The sequence below is a fragment of the Haliotis rufescens genome, unplaced genomic scaffold (genome assembly GCF_023055435.1).
Source record: "Haliotis rufescens isolate VD_foot unplaced genomic scaffold, xgHalRufe1.0.p SCAF_3, whole genome shotgun sequence".
NCBI lineage: Eukaryota > Metazoa > Mollusca > Gastropoda > Lepetellida > Haliotidae > Haliotis > Haliotis rufescens.
In genome coordinates this window covers 53,628,647-53,647,953 of record NW_025964001.1, presented here as the reverse complement: position 1 = coordinate 53,647,953, position 19,307 = coordinate 53,628,647, and the positions used below count along the sequence as shown (strand labels likewise).

At 38.0% G+C, this 19,307-nt stretch overlaps 1 protein-coding gene and 1 long non-coding RNA gene across 2 annotated transcripts in view; both read right to left on the bottom strand.

The window, feature by feature from the left end:
• LOC125384278 (serine protease inhibitor Cvsi-2-like) overlaps window positions 1-856 on the bottom strand; it is a 34,829-nt gene extending 33,973 nt beyond the window's left edge. The window contains exon 1 of the mRNA XM_048403069.1: window positions 770-856. Within this exon, the coding sequence (XP_048259026.1) occupies window positions 770-812 (43 nt within the window). The 5' untranslated portion in view covers window positions 813-856. The remainder of the gene's footprint in view (window positions 1-769) is intronic.
• A 1,353-nt stretch (window positions 857-2,209) lies between these two features.
• Window positions 2,210-7,450, bottom strand: LOC125384285. Its single transcript, XR_007223166.1, has 3 exons — window positions 7,355-7,450; window positions 6,181-6,274; window positions 2,210-2,678 (listed from the first exon to the last, which is right to left on the bottom strand). It is a non-coding gene; the product is annotated as an uncharacterized LOC125384285 (long non-coding RNA).
• Between the last annotated feature and the right edge of the window lie 11,857 nt (window positions 7,451-19,307).

The window sequence follows — 19,307 nt, the reverse complement described above, 5'->3', positions numbered from 1 at the left end:
GTCACCACCTTTTCTTGTAGGAGAACCTTTTCAGATGCTTAAGTAAAACGTTCACATGTGAAATTTGTTGCCTGCAGTTATTATGGTCACTATTTTGTAAACTGACTTACCTGTGACGCAGCTATTGGCCGCAACCAGACAGGTACATAAGTTATGAGAGCAGGCAAGCCTTCCGGTACTATCACATAACGTGTGAATACAGTCGTTGTCATCCCTGCAGGGCTCGCTGTCGATCACAGCTGAACGAAAGAAACAATATCTCATTAAAAGTTGGGGCACGTGATCCTGTTTGCAGGTCACAGGTCAAGGCTTTAAGCACAGTTTGTGGAAGAAAGCAATTGGATGGCTGAGCGTGTTTGGCAGCCTTGATTCCTAAGAGTTTCTTGGACCTGCCCAACACTGTAGCCCAAGTAGTACATGTGGTGTTTTCCAAAGGCAAGTGCCTTTGTTCGAAACATGCCTCTGTTCACTCAGCAGTGATTGGGTTCCCCTTTCGGTGAGGTGGTTATGAGACTATTAGTCTTCTAGTGCCTCATAGGCAGATCAGGTTATATATTCCCCAGGGAAATGAGTGCACACGGATTTATTTCCCGGAGACATAATAGAACGCATTGATATCCAGCATGGAAAAAGGCGCAATGCAAATTAATAATATTATCTATGAATAATATGAACTATTATCATTATAAAAATACATGTACATAACAAATCTCATCGGCTAACGTAGACACTAACTAAACTATAAAAGCCGTTAGTATCTTCAACTCACCAATAATGGTGCTGACAATGACGAGAACCAGTGTTACTTTCATGTCTGGAGTTAAGCGAAAAGCTTTGAAAGTAAAGTCTTCATTTGGTTGATCCTCTTATATACTTTCTGTTTCAAATGATACCAACACCAACCCTGTCAGCCAGTCACGATGTTGTGATTCTGCGCACAGCAGGTGCACGCAGGGCGTATGTTCCCGTGCGCGGTTATGTCATGAAATGTAGAAAACAGGTTCATTTGTGGGAATCTGATGACCCACGATAGCTATGTAGTCATGTTCAAGATCCTACAAATATATAGACAACACGATTTTATATATAAGAAATATATATAAAAAGAAAGTCACGGAATAATAACACGAATTGTTCTACATGTTTCAATTGTATCTGACCACCTCCGTGGTCTATTGGTAGAGCGTCCGCCCGGAGAGCGGGAGGTCCGGGGTTCGATCCCCGGCCGCGTCATACCAAAAGACGTTTAAAGATGGTACGTTTTGTTACCCTGTCTGGCGCTCGGCATTAAGGGGCTAAAACAAGGACTGGTCGGCTCGGAGTCAGTATACTGTGTCTGAGTGGGGTATTCATGTTAAACTGCGGCATGGTATCTCAGTGAGCTAGCACTATAAATCGGCATCAGTCCGGACTAGTACAAGCAGCCACACAAACACACCCACGTACATGCACGTCGCTATATAAGTGCAATAATCTTGGACGCGACGTTAAACCCCATTTCACCTCACCTTCAATTGTATCTTCAGGGAGAAGTGATTACAGTTATAACACCGCGGCTTTACAATGACAGTGGTAACATTCACAATAAATACAAATATAGTTCATATACCATGCGCTACTTATTTAAAGATGGGCACAACCTTTTAATGAAAACAATTTTTTATCTTTACACTGCTGGGGGTCAGCAGTATTCATTTTACAGAAAGGGTATATCTTAAATTCTATTTCTTTTCCTGCTGCGCATTTGTCGAGCGCTTAAGGGATGAACCTTGCATGGGGTCCTTTATCTGTTTATGGACGCCCATTCTGTCTCTCAAGCACTCCGTTTGTCCAATATGTTGTACATGACATCCTTGGCGTACAATAACATAAATAATATATTACAGTCCATGTTAGAGCGTACATGAAATTGTTGCTTCCTGTTTTTGAATTTTATTCAAGAATTTTCAACAATATATTAACATATTTTTTTTAGTTTCAACAAAATCAGTAAATGCTTTATCGTGTTATTGGATTTCTGACCTTCACTTGACAGTCTGGTTTGTTTACATGACGCTTTGCATGACAGGGGAATTGCTGTGCAGTGTCAGGCAACAAATACATACTTTTTTTGCAAATTGTGGCGTATGCTACTGATAGGGCAGGACGTGCTTGTCCTTTTCGCGAACACCTGGTGTCATCCATGATTTCAATGATCCATTTTTATCAAAATATTCCACTAGTTTGCTTTTTACACCCAGTGGTATCTGTTTAGTGGGATAATCGAGAGTGATTATTCTCCTGCGTTGACGATTTTATTTCCTGGCTATTAATGCAGAAAATAATTCAAAATATTTGAATGTCGATGCTGACAGCAACTTGTTTTAAGTTTCTGTCTTTGCTGATAGTATAAAATTGTGAATATCTTTCCAGGTGAGCTCTTATTATCAAAACAAAAACCCATCTTAGTAGAAACAAAACTAAGAATTAAATTTGATCACCAAACAGTAGCTATCCCACTCGCATATATCATGATGCCATATTTGTCAGACATTTTCCACATTTAACCTACTCGAATCCTGTTATATTTCTTTAAAACCCGGTGGTTTCGGGAAACACAAATCAATCACAATGTATGGTTCTTCTTCATAGTTTACAAAAAGCGGTGGTAAGTATTAGATGAATGTTCTTTTCCTCCACTGAAATGTAAACAAATGTGTGATTAGAACACGGAAGACATAAAGACAAGATTGGCAAGATATAAATTATCAACAAATATTAGACTAAAGAAGTAGGATTGTACGATTCCGACTTTATCATGAGCATGTGTCTTTGAATCACCATAAAAAAGTGATGATATCCGCTGTTCGCGAAAAGTTGAGCGTATCCTTCACCACCGGTGGAACCCGTCACATATCCAACACAAAGGCAAGTCAATTGTTCATCTAAAAAAACCGGAAACATATGACACAAGCCCAAATATGGAATTGCCTTTTGCGTCACTATTTGTCACTGATGCATCAAGATTGGAAATGCACTCTACTATAACACCTTTTCAAAGCTTTGCTTAGGCCTTGAATGTTGTAACCACTATAAAATAACTTTCCAGCAAGTACGATATGGCGCTCTCTAAAAAGCGCGAAAAAAAGAACATGCTTGATCTCAGAATTTGTGAAATGTAGACATGGGCTTGAGTTGATGGAATGTTGCTCGACAGAAAGGGAAAGTTGACTATTGGATCCCTCTTGTCATACAGTCTTGCGGATAGTTTTGGGTCACTTTAAATCTACATATGAAACAGATGAGACTGTTTCACTGGTACTTTTTATTTATAGTATAGGTGGGAAAATCAGTGGAAGGGATGTGGCTCTTTGACCATTATTGAATTGTATCAGATCTTCGATATTCCTGAAGCATATGTTAATCTTCTTGGTTAAATTCCTCTGTTTTAATGTTGCTAAGCCATGCAGATTTTCTGCAAAAGCTCACAGAGAAACAAATCAACAATGAGGGGAAGAGCACAATTGGTACATGTGGGGATGCCTACTTTATGCCCCAATATCTTATCCCCCCTTTTCACAAAGATGTTATCTGTCATGAAATCCAGCATTCACATATTGTTGTTCCCAGTTAACTTCAGATGACATTTGTTTTCATTTTTGACAAAATGCCCTGAACTAAAACGTTTAGATGATCAAGAATGAAGTGTTTCATCAATAAAGTTCTCTATATCGTGTGTTCTCATTTGTCATCTAACTTTCAAAGTGGCTATAAATCATTTTCATATACGAAGGCTGGTCAAAAAGTTGTAAACCTGACAAAGTTTTAACTGTGGGCCAATAGAAAGTGAACTAGTCAATGTAGTACATTGTTTGAGTTGTTCATTGCAAGTGGATATGGTCTGTTGAAGCCATTTGTATAAAAGTGACAGCCAATTGAACGTGATATAGGTCCAAATGGACACAGAAATGGAAAAGAACAAGCACGAGCAGTCATCAAGGTTTCGATTTAGATAAAAGTACTCTCCAAAATATTCATGACCACACATCACAAGCGTATTGGGATAAGTGCCCTCGTTATTACACTGTTAAACGTTGGGCAGCTATGTTTTAAGGCTGGGAGAAGAAGCCTTGATGATGACCCTAGATCTGGACGTCCCTCAATTTCCATCAATGATGATTCAATCAAGGAGATACACAAACTTATACTGTCAGATAGACGTATTACCTTTGCTGAACTTGAGGAAGACACAGGTCTAAGCCATGGATCCATTGGACCTTTTATTTATGAACATGTACAGATGAATAAGATATCTGCTCGTTGGGTGCCAAAGTTTATAAATTCTAAAGAAACTGACATTGCCAGAAAATATTTAGAGCTAATTGAAAAGGAATTCGTCAAATTCCAAAAGATATTAGTAACGGGTGATGAAACATGGGTCTGCCACTATGATCCCGAGTCAAAACGTCAATCCATGGAATGGCACTATTCCACTTGTCCGGCACCAAAGAAATTCAAGTCTTCAAGATCAGTTAAGAAAGTCATGGCCACTGTATTCTGCGATGGAAAGGATGTGATCCTTGTTTGATTACTAAGAAGGTCAAAAAAGATTACTGGTGTCCATTATGCTGATTTGCGCCATTACCTGAGACATTCTATCAAAGAAAAGCGGCGGGAATGCTGACTGCTGGAGTTCTACTACTTCATGAGAATGCCTCTTCTTACACCTCTCGACATTGAGACAATGCGGGTTCGAAGAGCTTCCTCACCCTCCATGCTCGCAAGACCTTTCACCAAGTGATTTCTACCTGTTTCCTAACTGAAACAACTTTTGTGTGGAAAGCGCTATGACGACAACGAAGACCTGCCGTGAATGGTTTTTTTAGGGTGGCTTCAGAAAACTTCCTCCTGACATATGAATTGCCCGATATGAAAAGTGTATGTTATAAAACAACTATTTCATAATTGTTGGTTTTGTTTTTCAGGTTTCACACTTTTTGACCAGCCACCCGTATATTAGAATCATGTTTAAAATATCTAATGAATTAATTATTTTATAATAATCTTTATAAGTGATCTTTTACAAGCAAAGTCGCCTTTTACGGCAAGCATGGGTTGCTGAAGATATATTCTACCCCTGATCTTCACGGGTCGAGTTGGCAGTGCACATGCTTTGCAAATCCTGCAATAGACGGAAATCTGCATGACAGTTCACAAACCGGATTTCGATTTCGTTGCGCGATTTTGATTGGACTATGCAGAGACTCGTTAGTCCAGCCAAACTGTAATACCATAATACCAGCCTAGTTCGGCAAGGGTGGAAACTGGACTTTTGTAGTCAGTTAACTCTCTTGCCTCGTGAAGATGGAGCCAACCAGACACCGTGGTGAATACCTATGACATGTGTCCTTGTGTGTTTTGCTCCATTATTAAGTTAACCCAATCTGTTTAATATTGAAGCAGCATTGATATTGGACCAAAACCACAAGGACACATGCTCGTGGGTTTCACCGAAGTGGTAAACGTCTGAGACCTGCATCACTTCTGTGTGACAAGAGGGATGACTTCAACTTTCCAACTGTCAACTTTCCCTTCATGTGGAACAATATTTCAGCAGCTCTATCCTTTACATGGTGTTTACATTTCCCACCTTTTGAGATACAATCGAGCATGATCTTTCAATCAAGATTTCAACGAGCGTCATACGACTCTTGCCATGAAGTTGTACGATCAAGGTTACAATATACAAGGCCTCAGTAAAAGCTTTCAAAAAGCTTTACGAGTGTTAGACATGAGAAATACATTTCCAAATTTGACGCATCAGCGACAAAGATGATGTCCGATGCAAATCCCCATTTTGACTTCTAACATATATATCAGGTGAACAACTGACTTCCCTTTGCATGTGTTTGTGAAGGGTGCCACCGGTGGGGCAGGATACACTCACCTTTTCGCGAACACCTGATAATGATTCATAAACACATGCTCATGATATAGTCGGAATCGTGCAATCGACTCTGTTTTATGCAGAGATTTCTATTGGATATGTAAAGGGTTCTATCGCTTTATTTATTGTTATTTGGTTCACTAAGGTAACACAAACTGTTAAAAGCAGCGCAGCCTTCGTGTGGATGGAATATTTCTGAGTTAAACAAGAAGCTAACAAATAAAAGCAGCGTTAAACACAACTCACTCACTTACCCTGAATACATGATGCATGCGTGTAGGTGCACGTGCACCCTTGGTTGATGCAGTGCAGAGTTGTGTAAGTGTCATGATTCGCTCCACACCAAGGCTTAAAGTAAAATAAAAACATTCAATTAATTGTTGATATCGATAATGCAAGTTATTTAGCCTATCATATTATATGGCCGCTTCAAGTGGTAACTGATTTCCAACTGAGACATAATAGCAGATAAGAGTCGAGACGATAACAGATATAAAGTTGACTTTAAAAACTTTATATAAAGGTCTCGACTGGATGTGTCCTCTGACTCGCCAATGGGGATTATAGATTCAAATTGCCCTCCAGCAAACTACGCCTGTCTAAATGGGGGACTCATGGATCGAGGAATCAGGTTCAGTGTTTGGGTTGATTTCTTGTCATCATTACCCGGTGTGGGCAGGGCGCAACTAATCGATAATATTATTTTCATGTGTTTTCCATGTTTATTCGTAGCTATGTGATTTTATTTTTTTATGTTTCAACGCGAGCCGTCACAAACTAAGTACAGTAAACTACGATTATAACAAACTCAACAGGACCACTAATTTTAGTTCGTTATAGCCGTAAGTCGTTATAAGCATATATATATACAGCATAACTACAACAAATAGTCGGGACAAAAAAGTAAGTTCGTTATATCCGTCAGTTCGTTATAAGCGTGTTCGTTATAAACGTAGTTTACTGTATATTTTGTGAAACACTTACTTTCAAGGACTCTCTGCTCGCCTGAGGGAAATACAAGCAAGTATAGTTATGTGAAATTTTCATATAACTATACTTACTAGTATTTCTTCATATTATTTCCTAAAGGTTTCGTTACTTCATTACTGATACCTCAATGCAAGATTCCGATTTTCAAGTTAGACAATAAATATCATGTTCGACTATGTAGAGTTTGAATTAAAAATTTACTGCATAGATGGTAAATCGAGGTTTACTTATCTTTGATAAAATGTGATTTTTAGGTGTACTCAACCGCTTTTCTGCTACTATGGTAGTTTCGCCAAGGGTGGGACATTGCTCAAAACATGACAAGCTTCTCTACAGGCCGCCGTCATAAACATTGAAGATGGAATATTGCTGAGGTCGTGAAACAACAAAATACTGTTCCCTGACGGCGTTGCTGATGCAGATGACTGTCATACTCACCGACAGCAACTGCTGATACAGCGAGGAATAATATGTACTTCATGTTCAACGGAAACGATTTAATCTGAACATTGTGACCAGGGACACGCCTTTTATACTGCACAATGCCTGCACCCATAAATTATCTTAAGCGCGTTGTCTAAAACAGATGACACTTTCCGAATTCCACAAAGTATTTATTTTTACACTTTCCCCTAATGTAGGCCGAGAGTGTTTCTATGTTGCCAACCTCATCTTAACACTTACGACTGTATATGGATTTATTCATTTTGGGATGCATGACTGGTAGTATCGTAATCTTTCTCAAGATCAAAGAAAATTGATACTTCGCGTTGTTTATTTACTATATCATTTTAATTAAGGATTATAATAATTAAAAAAATTATCAATATTAAACTGCAAACACGTAAAGGTCGTTTTTTCCGTATATGGTCATTGGACGGGAAAACTACTAAAAATTCATTAAAATTGATTATTTGGCGAGCGTCTAGAAAGTGTCCGGAAAAGGGTCGAGTTTTTCAAGCGTCAAATGGACGTAAAAACGATGCTTTTTGCCCCGCCTTGTACAACTGTTAACGGCCAATGAGATGGCGCTGGTCCCCTTCCTTTCGGAAGCATTAGGTTTCGTATTTCTGGCATGCCTTGCTCTAGTATCTGTGGCGCGTAGTGCAGGGAGATTTGCTGATAAGCCAGTTTTAGGATATGTAACATGTTAAAGGAATTCAGACACGCGCCAAGAGGTCAAACCAAAACATGTTACCAAAGTTTATTGTGATAACATATCCCTCCGCTATGCACAGATACCTCTATCGGATAATGTGTTGTGTTTCATTTGGTTATAACAGTAACTATTTTTTTATGTGAAGTTTACAGGATATACGGCTTTTCCATTGGACGAGAGGTCGGTCACATGACGTTTTTCACGTGACTGTATTCTTGAAATGACATAAACACTGACCACTTCCACATTCCTGGGGAAAACCCTGGGAATTCCCTGGTACATGTACGAATTCATACAGAAGCGTTGTTTCTCGTCATTTAGACCCTTTAATTTTGAACTTAGCGTCTTAGCTTACTCTGGGATAAGTCAGAGAGTTTGGTTGCATAGCCCGTTTAAGGATACCCTCGCTACAACCCATCCTAGAAAAATAAAAACGAAAAAACCCAAAACATCCAAACTATCGTAGTAACAATCTACAGCAATCTATGAGTTTACCTTAGTATCTATTTGACACATCTTTACAATCACCTTTCAATGATCGGCCAATTGATCACTGATGACAAAGGCTTGAAATAACCACAGGTTCATTAACAACTTCGGAAATATCTCCCGTTACGTTTATCGTGTCGGCAATTTTGACGTATTGTACTTGATGTAAATGTATTACGACGCTCTGTCATTGTGATTGACTTACTGAGGCAATTCTTTAACAGATCTCCTCATCTACTGAGGATATTGTTTGGAATACATTTCTTATAAACAGACTAAAAGGGATGTTCCTCGCCTTTGGGGGAACTATTTTTTTCCGGGATGGCCTATTAAAGCTAGTAGTAAGTGGAGGCACCATGCGTGTATATGATCTGTTATTATATGTGTTTAAATTACGGTTTTGGGCGTTAATAAAATACACTGACGCAAGTATATTCTAATCAAATCAATTGGATAATTGAAGCAGCCTGGTTCCTCGGGTATGCTGCGCTGGCGCTACACTGACCCAGGCAATGACTGCACAATGGCCGCCTCCACTAGACGAACAAACATGGCGGACAAGCCGTGTATTTACTATAGGAAAACGCTAGAACGGGTGGTTAAATATTTGTCTTAGCATTTTCATGAATGCTCTTGCAATGTATATGTCACGAGAATAACGTCCGATGTTACTTTTAGTGAAGGAAAACATTATTCAAGCTGTTTCGAGACTCGAAAGTGTTCGTCACATCGGTGAAATGTAAACAATGACACAAACCACATTTTCGACAGTGATATGTGCGTTAATATTTCGTGTCAGCTCACTGTTATCACGAAATCGTATACATGATACGATCTTCATTTTGCAAATTTGATGAAATAAATATCGCCGATTATGCCCCGTATTTTCCCATTGTGAAATGGTGGTTTAGCGGAATTATTGAACGCCCAGTATCTCTAACAATCATGTTTAATGATAGGGTCTGTCATTGGTTCCGATATTTGCCCTCTGGATTTTATTCACATGAAAATCCATTTATTTGACATTTGTTTTCTTATTACACAATGAAATTAATCATTAATATATCTAATAATTTTGGAATCATATTGGATTAATTTCAGTCTAGTGTTTCTGAACTAGATATATGTGTGTTCTTGTTAAAATGTCGGGTCTGAATGGGATAATAATAAAGAATATGATCATAATTAATTTGGTACAGTGGCATACACATCCATGAGTATTCTATATGATGCAATATAGCCACTGGGGAATCCGTGTACAGAACAACATAAAGAACTGTGCATACAATTATTATTGTTAGATGAAATATCTGTGTACGAAATTATCTACAAATAAACGACTCAATAAAAGAAGTGAAGTTACATTATTGTTCAAGCAAAGGACAAAAACCCAGCATGATCATAAAGGAACACTCGCTAATTAGGTTCTTGTTAACTTAAGAGCAGAGTTGGCCATGTTAGATGATATAACCAAAATCCAGGCGCTCCGGCGGGGGACTAACTGGTCTTGTTATTGTGTGGTATGAGCTGTGACGTAGACCCAAGAGAATAATGTAAAAAATGATACCAACTCAAGTCTATAATGATTGGGAAAGCCTAGATTTCAACAGCTCTAGTCTGAAATTAAGAATTGTTCTGTGCTCCTTTTTTATTGCATTATTTTCATTTTGTAGACATGGATAGACAAACCAGGATAGAAATTGATGGAATATTAATATCACATGTTACCACTGATCCAGTCAAATTCATCACATAATAATATATTAGTATTTGATATTACGACATTTGATTATTAGGGCATGATCATGTACATGTTCACTGTAGTAATGTACATACTAGTCAACTTGATTATAATTTTTATTATAGTGTAGCGCGGCATCAACGATTACTATATAATTTCGGCAATAAAACCTTAATTTTCGTGGTTAAAAATAGATAGATCAGATAGTGATATAAACGAATATGATCTATACTGTGATAAATGAATTATTCTATTCGTATTATGAATTAAATAAGCTGAAATATGATAGTAAAAACAAATGATTTTAATCTGTTCGTGTGAGAAGGTAACGAGAGATCTAGGCAACTCACTAACGTAACCATTTGTGAAAAAATCAAATATTCAAAGTTTTGGGGTTTGAACATGTACATTGAATGACAGACAAGAAAGCAACGCAATAATTAAATTATGAATCAAATTACGTTATAAATATAACAGAATATATAGAAAATATAAGTTTAATTTCTCATTGTTGGAAGGTGTTTAATAATAGTTTTTGTTTGAGTGTTTGTTGTTAAACGCCGCACTCAGCACTATACCAGCTATATGACGGTGGTTCGTAAATAATCCAGTCTGGACCAGACAATCCAGTTATCATCATCAAGAGCACCGATCTACGCAATTCGGATACGAAGACATGCATCAATCAAGTCAGCGAGCCTGAACACACGATAATGTGAGTCGCCTTTGTACAAGCATGGGTTGTTGAAGGCCTATTCAAACCCCGATCTTCACGGGTATTTTTTTAATAATAAGGTACAATGAAATTTTGTATATGTCCATAATAAGTGTGTATAAGTAGATGGATAATATGTCCATACACGGCAATTAGATGGGTAAGACTGCAAATGGTTCAATGATGGGTTCTGTTACAAGTCCATATTTCAAGACATGTATTTGATATTCATAGCAACTCCACAAAAGCTAGACAATGGCGACAAAACGGTACCAGAACCACAGATACCAATAATACATTTTTTGAACATGAGATACATATAATTACTTTAAAAATAAAACATGTATCTAAATAGAAAATTAGAAGGATAAAGAAGAAACACTTCCGACATTTTTCGTATTTTATTTTCGTAAACAGGTTTTCCCTTCCGCCCAGGCCTCACTGCAATGCTATAGCCCCAAATGAAACAAGCCTAGATGTTCAACAGGTTCAGGCTAAAATTTCCATCCCACTGGGGCTCCTTTTAAATTTAAATATAGTTTCTCGTTTTAATCAAAATAATATATTTTCAGAGACTAAGCGTTAGTCTAGCCGTGAGGTACAACTATCCAAAAGATCCCATGCATGTCTATATGTCTATACATAATTATTCCATTTTCTTCATGCACGTTCTACAATCATCTACGAACACTATCTAAAAGGAAGTATATCTATATTCATCCAAATGTCCATACATATATGTCCAGATATATTATGTATAAAATAAGTCGTCCTGCACTCTTCCTTAAAAGGTAAATGCTAAGCATTTCTTCTGTATGTATTTATATATGTAAAGATCGTTTAAATGTCAACGCTGATGTAGTGAACGTACCACAGACCTGATGCTAGAATAACATCTAATCTCTGAACATATTTGACAGAAAAAACCCAGTAATTAAACAATAGTTATAAAATATAATAAAAAGGAGCCGAGAGACCTTCTTCATTTTGCCAAATATTGGGCTGTATTGGACATATTTGTTTCGGGGTCTGTATGACAGACAAACCTGATGCTTTTAAGTATAAAGATAAGCAAGTACAGCTGTTGTATATATTCAAATATGTTCGTGATAACCCAACCTTGAAAAATATTGAAAGATGAGTGGTAACTATTTATGTCATTATTTCAAATTAGAATGATAACATATCAGGAAAGCATGACACTTTAATATACGTATCTTGTTAACCCAATAGTTTTTTAAGGAAGCGCAACATGTATATCGAGAGTATAGGTTTGGTGCGTGACTTATCACACATTACTTTCAGAAAGTGTGCATATTCTGTTTATCGGCAATAAATGACATAAGACGATTCATACGGGTAAATTCGATTTACTTCAGAACTAGTATATATTACTTAAGGTTAGGGGAAAATGTAAAAACTATGCAATTAACAGAACTTTTGGCGGGTTAAAGGATTAGGGTCCTTGCTTGGGTTTTGTGTTGGACGTGTAGTCGACATTTCCAGGTTTGACGTATCAATGACCAAAATGATGTCTGATGCAATTCTCTGCCTTTTCGGGTGAACAATTTGCGGGTGCCACTAGTGGATCGGAATGAGCTCGCGTTTTTGCGAGCACCCACTGTCATCATTTTAATGGTGAATCATGACACATGCTCCTGGTCTTGTCGTAATCGTGCAGTTGGCGCTACTTTTGGCAAGGGTTTCTTATGGTATTGGAAATGCTTATGTCGCTTTTGTTGACTGATAAACATGAAAAGATATACTGTTAGTGTATATGGTCATGTAATTAAGAAACAAACGACGAGTGGGAGTTGTTTATTGTACGATAAACAACGACTACGCCTCGTTTATTTCTATATGAAATATCCACATTATTTACAGCCTCTTTTAAGGGTGTTAAATTAGGAAAAAGTACACGTTTTAAAATATTTACCCGTACTTAAATAATGATGAATCCTTGAATAGAATCCGACCGCGGCCATGCCAGATAAATCCATTTTATGAACAGAAGGGTTTGAATTTTGGTCTTTCTTTTGGTCTTTACTCATATTCTCACCTTTTTTTCGTTGATTATCTGTACCTTTTCTCCCAATACGGATTGCCATTTCGCTCTCACTTTCGGATGCGATTGTTCGGGCACTGCCTTTATCTACCTTCCCCAGCTACATCTATTGGAAACAACACACTAGACACATACCTCTCAAAAATAAGGTCAAATTTACGACGTTTTCAAATTGCGAGTGCATGTTAGAATCTCCATAAATGACGTCATGATAGAACAATGTTTGATCGTGAAATAAATATCGCTTCATTCTTTGTTCTTTGCGATTTATCGCGTAGCTATCTTGTATCATGAAATATCAATTTCTCATTGCTTTATCATGACGTATCCGTGTCAAAGGCAATCATGTAGCAATGGCATACAAAAATATCGTTGACTTCGACGTAGAATAGTGTCATGAAATATGATTATCCTTTGGTGTGCAATATATCTGCTTGATAAATCTAACATATTCAAACTTTTAAGAATAGCGACTACACATTATTATATCACTTATCAGGTCTCTGTATATTTGCAAAATAATACAAATTTAAAAATACAACTGCACCTAAATGTATGTATGTTGTAATATCCTTAAGTTGCTGCGTTTGGCATTAAACAACAAACAAATAAAACATAATATCTTTAAGAATTATGTTAACAATTCCTGTGCTAAAAATATCTTCCACAATCTCCATACCTCTTTCTCTATGTTTAATATGAAAACATAATAACTTTTTGTAATAATCTGAAGGAATAACAATGATAATAGCATAATAATATCATTATTTATGTTACTTATCCTCAACTGAAGTAGTCCTCCACACTATACTCTTTCAGTGATGAAGCCCATGAACATATTAACTATGTAACATACATTAATGGAAATTAGATGAACAGTGGAAGTTAGCAAATGATATTGTTCGGTCGAACGTCTATCAGCCAATACTACATTATTGAATTGTGAGTCTACGGTGATTTTTGAAAGGCTACTCTCATAAATGTCATGACGCATTTTAAGCTAGGGTTCTATACTCTCATTAATGTGCTGACTTATTATTGCGTTAATTTCATGATTTGCATTATTCATGAAGAACATTTCACTTTGGACAAACAGTGGGAATTATGACTATCGACTTGCTAAATATTTTTGATATTCATGCTAGCTCAAACGATCTATTGGTTTGATTTATTGTTATGGTATCCACAAAATAAGTAGGATTCTTTTCCGTTTTTGTTGAAATAAAACTGAATTATATTTGCTGTTTTCATATCAAAGTTTGCCACATTGTTACAAAATGTTTGGCCACAGCAAGCCACCCCAACATATTGTGCTAGGCACGGTACAACTGGAATGAGGGAGGGCCGTATTTCTCCTTGTGGGTGACCTGCTTGGCAATATGGGACGGGAAAACTGCAGGGGGTGAGGGCACAGTTGATGGTACAGACAGATAAGAGAGATCATTTTACAAATGTGAAACCTCATTCCACAAAGGAAGGGGCGAAAGCTGAAACTTGGTGAGATTTACAGAACAAAGGCAGTTATTTCTAGTTTCTTACTGATACTCGATGATACATTTAATGAAACAATTAATGTGAATGTGTGTGTGTGTCTCTCTCTCTCTCGGTGTGTGTGTGTGTGTGTGTGTGTGTGTGTGTGTGTGTGTGTGTGTGTGTGTGTGTGTGTGTGTGTGTGTGTGTGTGTGTGTGTGTCTGTGTGTGTGTGTGTGTGTGTGTGTGTGTGTGTGTGTGTGTGTGAAGAAAAAGTAGAAGAATTGTACAGCATAAAAATGGCTACGTAGTTTGAATAGATATGTAGAATGCCCGGTCAGTATGACCTTTGAGACACTACATTTTCAGTCATTAAAATCTACAAGTGAGTGAAACAAAAGACATCAGAACAGGCACACCATGTCCCCCAACCCCAAATCTGCATGTATCAATACTCATACCTGCCACATCCTCACCCACTTAACTTACTTACACAATCATCTCACAACATGTTCGCCAACCCTCGTATCACAACGCACGCACGCACGCACGCACGCACGCACGCACGCACGCACGCACGCACGCACGCACATCTCATTCTTCTTTCCCCACCATTATGTCAACGTCAGCCATCATCGATCCATGCGCATGCTTACATACATAATCCATCCTCCCACCATTCCCCAACATCCATCGAACAATAATTGTAACATAAAAGTAGGTATGTTCCCTGATCTGATTGGTTAAAAAGTGTTGTCGAATGAGCATAACATCGCTGAATTTTTGGGGTCTCATCACCGTGTATGTATACATTAATTAATGGAACTATTTTTGAAATCATCAACATGGAGGAACAGATGGAAATTTACCCTGACTTCCACATCGGAGATTTCGATGAAATATTGAGTGAATGGGGCGACGAGACATTTTCTGAGTTAATTCAAGAATTTGAAGGTAAATGAAATTTACCTTTTCCCATTAATTACAAAATCATAATCATAATTAATGTAATTTTCTTGGGCTTGGCCAAAGGAAAAAAACCAAAACAAAATCAATTTTTAACAGAGTAAAAAACATTTATTGCAACTCTATAATAGTTATGACTTTCATACACCCAGCTATTTTGTTCTGAGATGGCCCCTGAACTAGGATATACAGCCAGCGTTTCCGTAGAACCCAAAGTTCAAGCGTCCAGTCACCGCTTCGCGTCCCTTGATGAAAAAGCAGTACAGGACATCGTGGATGGGAACTTCTCCAAATCTACTGGGAGTTAAAATATTTCGACGTTAGCCATTGAAACATAAAAGAATACATAAACACATAACAAAATTTCCTACGCAGATTCGATCAACATCAGCGAGAGTTACCTCCCTTACACCATTGCCATAATAGCAATGTAAAGCGTGACCAATGTGTCATCGCAAAAATTGGCAATAATATAACGAGATTGACCAAAATCTTAACATAAATTAAATATTTCGTTTTGTAAGATTTGAGATACGTTATACTAAATGGATATACGGAAATTTCATTTAAACACGACACCGTAATAATAACGAATTGCTCCCACTTACCGTCACCTTTGTACCCTGAACAAGGCAATCTTTTCACTTCCAGAATGGCTTGGTTTCCGAGGTTTTGAACCCACGTTCGAAGAGCTTCCTGCTTTTCAACTGAATGAGAGACTGAGGTTCTTTTATGCCGAAGTCAGAAATGCTGAGGGAGACCTTTACTCAAAATCGAGTTTTGTTGGGTTGCGTGCTGCCATACACAGGCACATCAGGGGACCGCCATTTGAGGGCAGCATAAACATTATCCAAGACCGGGAATTTCACACTGCAAACTGCCGTCACTTTGCTGTCAAACGCAGGTATTGAAAATCGCGAGATTTGCAGAATTACCGGCCACAAAACCGATGAATCGTTGAAGTCGTATTCCATTGACTCGAGCTCGTCTCAAAAACGACATTATTCGAACATTTTTCAGGGACAGCAGCAGCTCGCTAACGAACGTAATTTGGTACCTGTCAAAGATACAAATATCCTGCCACTGTCCACTGCTCCCGTGAATAATTTCCAGGTTAATTCTTCTGCTAATTTCCACGGTCTCTCTCACATATGTTATTCCACTGTAACAGTCAACAACTTTTTCAATCCCAGCTAAGCTGCATGTCTGAAATTTCGCACGTTTGACGTCTCTTGTCACCACCTCAGTTTCAGGCGAGTTGACACTATCTTGTACAGGGGCCAAACAGTATGTACATCTTTTCTAATTTTGATTATTTGTATTTCAAGTAAGATGAGGAACTGTGATAAAGAATTGAATTTGTGATATTTCCTGTTGTTTGTTTATTTTCTGAGAAATGGGCTTGAACATGTGACCACCCCTTTCGTAAAATGGACCCTCATTATTGGAGTACCTCGAAACCATTGATCGGTTTCGCGGCACCCCATATCATGCATCTTTTCGAAGGTGAGCACGAGGAGGCGTATTACTAACGACAGTCTTGTTATGTCATGCGCTCAGTAAATTAGTTCCTCCTAAATATCGATTTTTATTAACGTTCATGTTACAATGTCGATAAATATTTCGTTTTGTAAGATTTGCGTGATGTTATGCTGAATGGATGTACAGAAATTTTTCATTTGAACACTCCGCCTTACGGCGTCGTGTTCAAATGAAATTTGTACAGAAATTTTTCATCAGCATAACATCACGCAAATCTTACAAAACGAAATATTTATCTCCTAACTATATCCGCCCTCATGTATCGGTATTCGTGCTTACATACATTCACCCTCCTACCATTCCCCTATATCCATCGCACTATAACTATGACTATAACCGCCTTCGTGCATCCGCAATTATGTTTACATTGCATTGCATGCATCGAATTACACGTTTAAAATATCGTACATATTAATTATATTAAATATCAGCAAACAGAGATTAGCAATAGATTTCATTCGTCAAAACATCACAGAAAGAAGGGCAGCCTGGAATTTTCCAATGGCATCAGAATGCACTAAGAATTTCAACTGATCAGGATGAGAGAATTGCTGAAGATTACGATAAACTTACAGATCTCCATTTCTAATATCTAAAGTGTGAATAAAGATCACAGCTTGCTATGACGTGTACTGCATTCCTGCAGATTTAGCAATGTCATCAGCTAAATTTTTTTTGTTAAAATGCTCAAGTAGACAAAGACCCAAATGTTTGTAGGCATGACCATATTATATTCTAAGCAAATATCTCCACACTTAAAAACAAAGCTAGATTGAGTCTTTGAAGCGCATTAAGAAGTGATACACATAAGGAAGAAAATATGAATGTCAACGTCTTAATTATGAGGAACACAACGTTTCGGTGTATATACTCACTCCTTCATCGGGTGAATAAATGCTATGAGGCAGAGAACATATATATGTCCCTGTAAGAACAACAAAAGTAAAAAGATAGCAAAGAAGGAAACGTAACAAAGGAAGCCAACAGTTAATTAGCGCTGATTACCCCGGCTTCCCGTTTTGCCCATTGTCCATTGCCCATTACCAATCGTTCATAAGTTAAGTTTTGGCTTTAATTTGTCCGTCAACGTCTATTATCTCAACCCCTAAAAATTACGAGAATATGTAGTTTACTGAGAATGGGTTAGATCGCTGACTTGTGTGCTGGCGATTGGGTGCCTAACTCACAGTGTGGGCTCAGTCCCGGACGGGAGTCAACCCAAAAAAGTACAAGAATCTGTACTTTACTAAGAAAGTGTTATCCCAATTATGACATTTGTCGTCAAGAAAGCACAATAAACATATTCGGCTTTTGATGGGTAATAATATCACAGACATTTACGGATATTGATGACGACTTGGAGGAGCTTCGTAACGCACGTCTTCTCAATTCAGGGATTGGTAAATCAAAATCCATCTTCGGCGGGATGGTAGTTCGAGTCGGATAAGCATGTTAACTATGATCTTCTTAAGGTAAAGAATGCCGCGCATGAATGTATTAATGAGATTCTCAGGTACATGGGGCCTTTTCGTCACCAGGAATACGCACAGTGGAGACTTAAATGGGGATAGGGTGTACACAATGTCATCAAACCAGACAACGTTGGTCTTTGACTGATTGTGGCGTAAAACACACATATTCATTTACTTGTATCGGAAATTAAATGTTCATCTTAATTGTTATTCATGAACACGTAATATATTTTTAAAGAAATAAAACAGTGACATAATAACTACAACTTTATGTGAGCACGAGTAGCTCTATTGGAATGAGATGAATAAAGGTTACAAAGTTGTAAGCTTCTTCACAACCGTATACTTTGAATTGACTTTATTGGGTAATCAAAAAAGAGATCGCGTCCTAAAAAAGCCTAAATATCATACGATTTCACTTGTCCACCATCTTGGGGGCAAGGCGAAAACATTTCAGGGCGTTTGAAGCCACTGAGAATGCCCCCTGCAGAGTTGGACGAACATCCTGCGGTAACGCGGCGGAGTTGACCAGAGGCTATCAGCATTTCCTGTCCGTCATTTCCTGTGTGTGTGTGTGTGTGCGTGCGTGCGTGCGTGCGTGCGTGCGTGCGTGTGTGTGTGTGTGGATAAGCATGTTAACTATATAATCTTCTAGAGGTAGAGAATGCCGCGCATGAATGTATTATGCGATTCCTAGGTACATTGTGCCTTTTCGTCACCAGGAATACGCACAGTGGAGACTTAAATGTGCTACCTGGTAGATTGTGAGTCA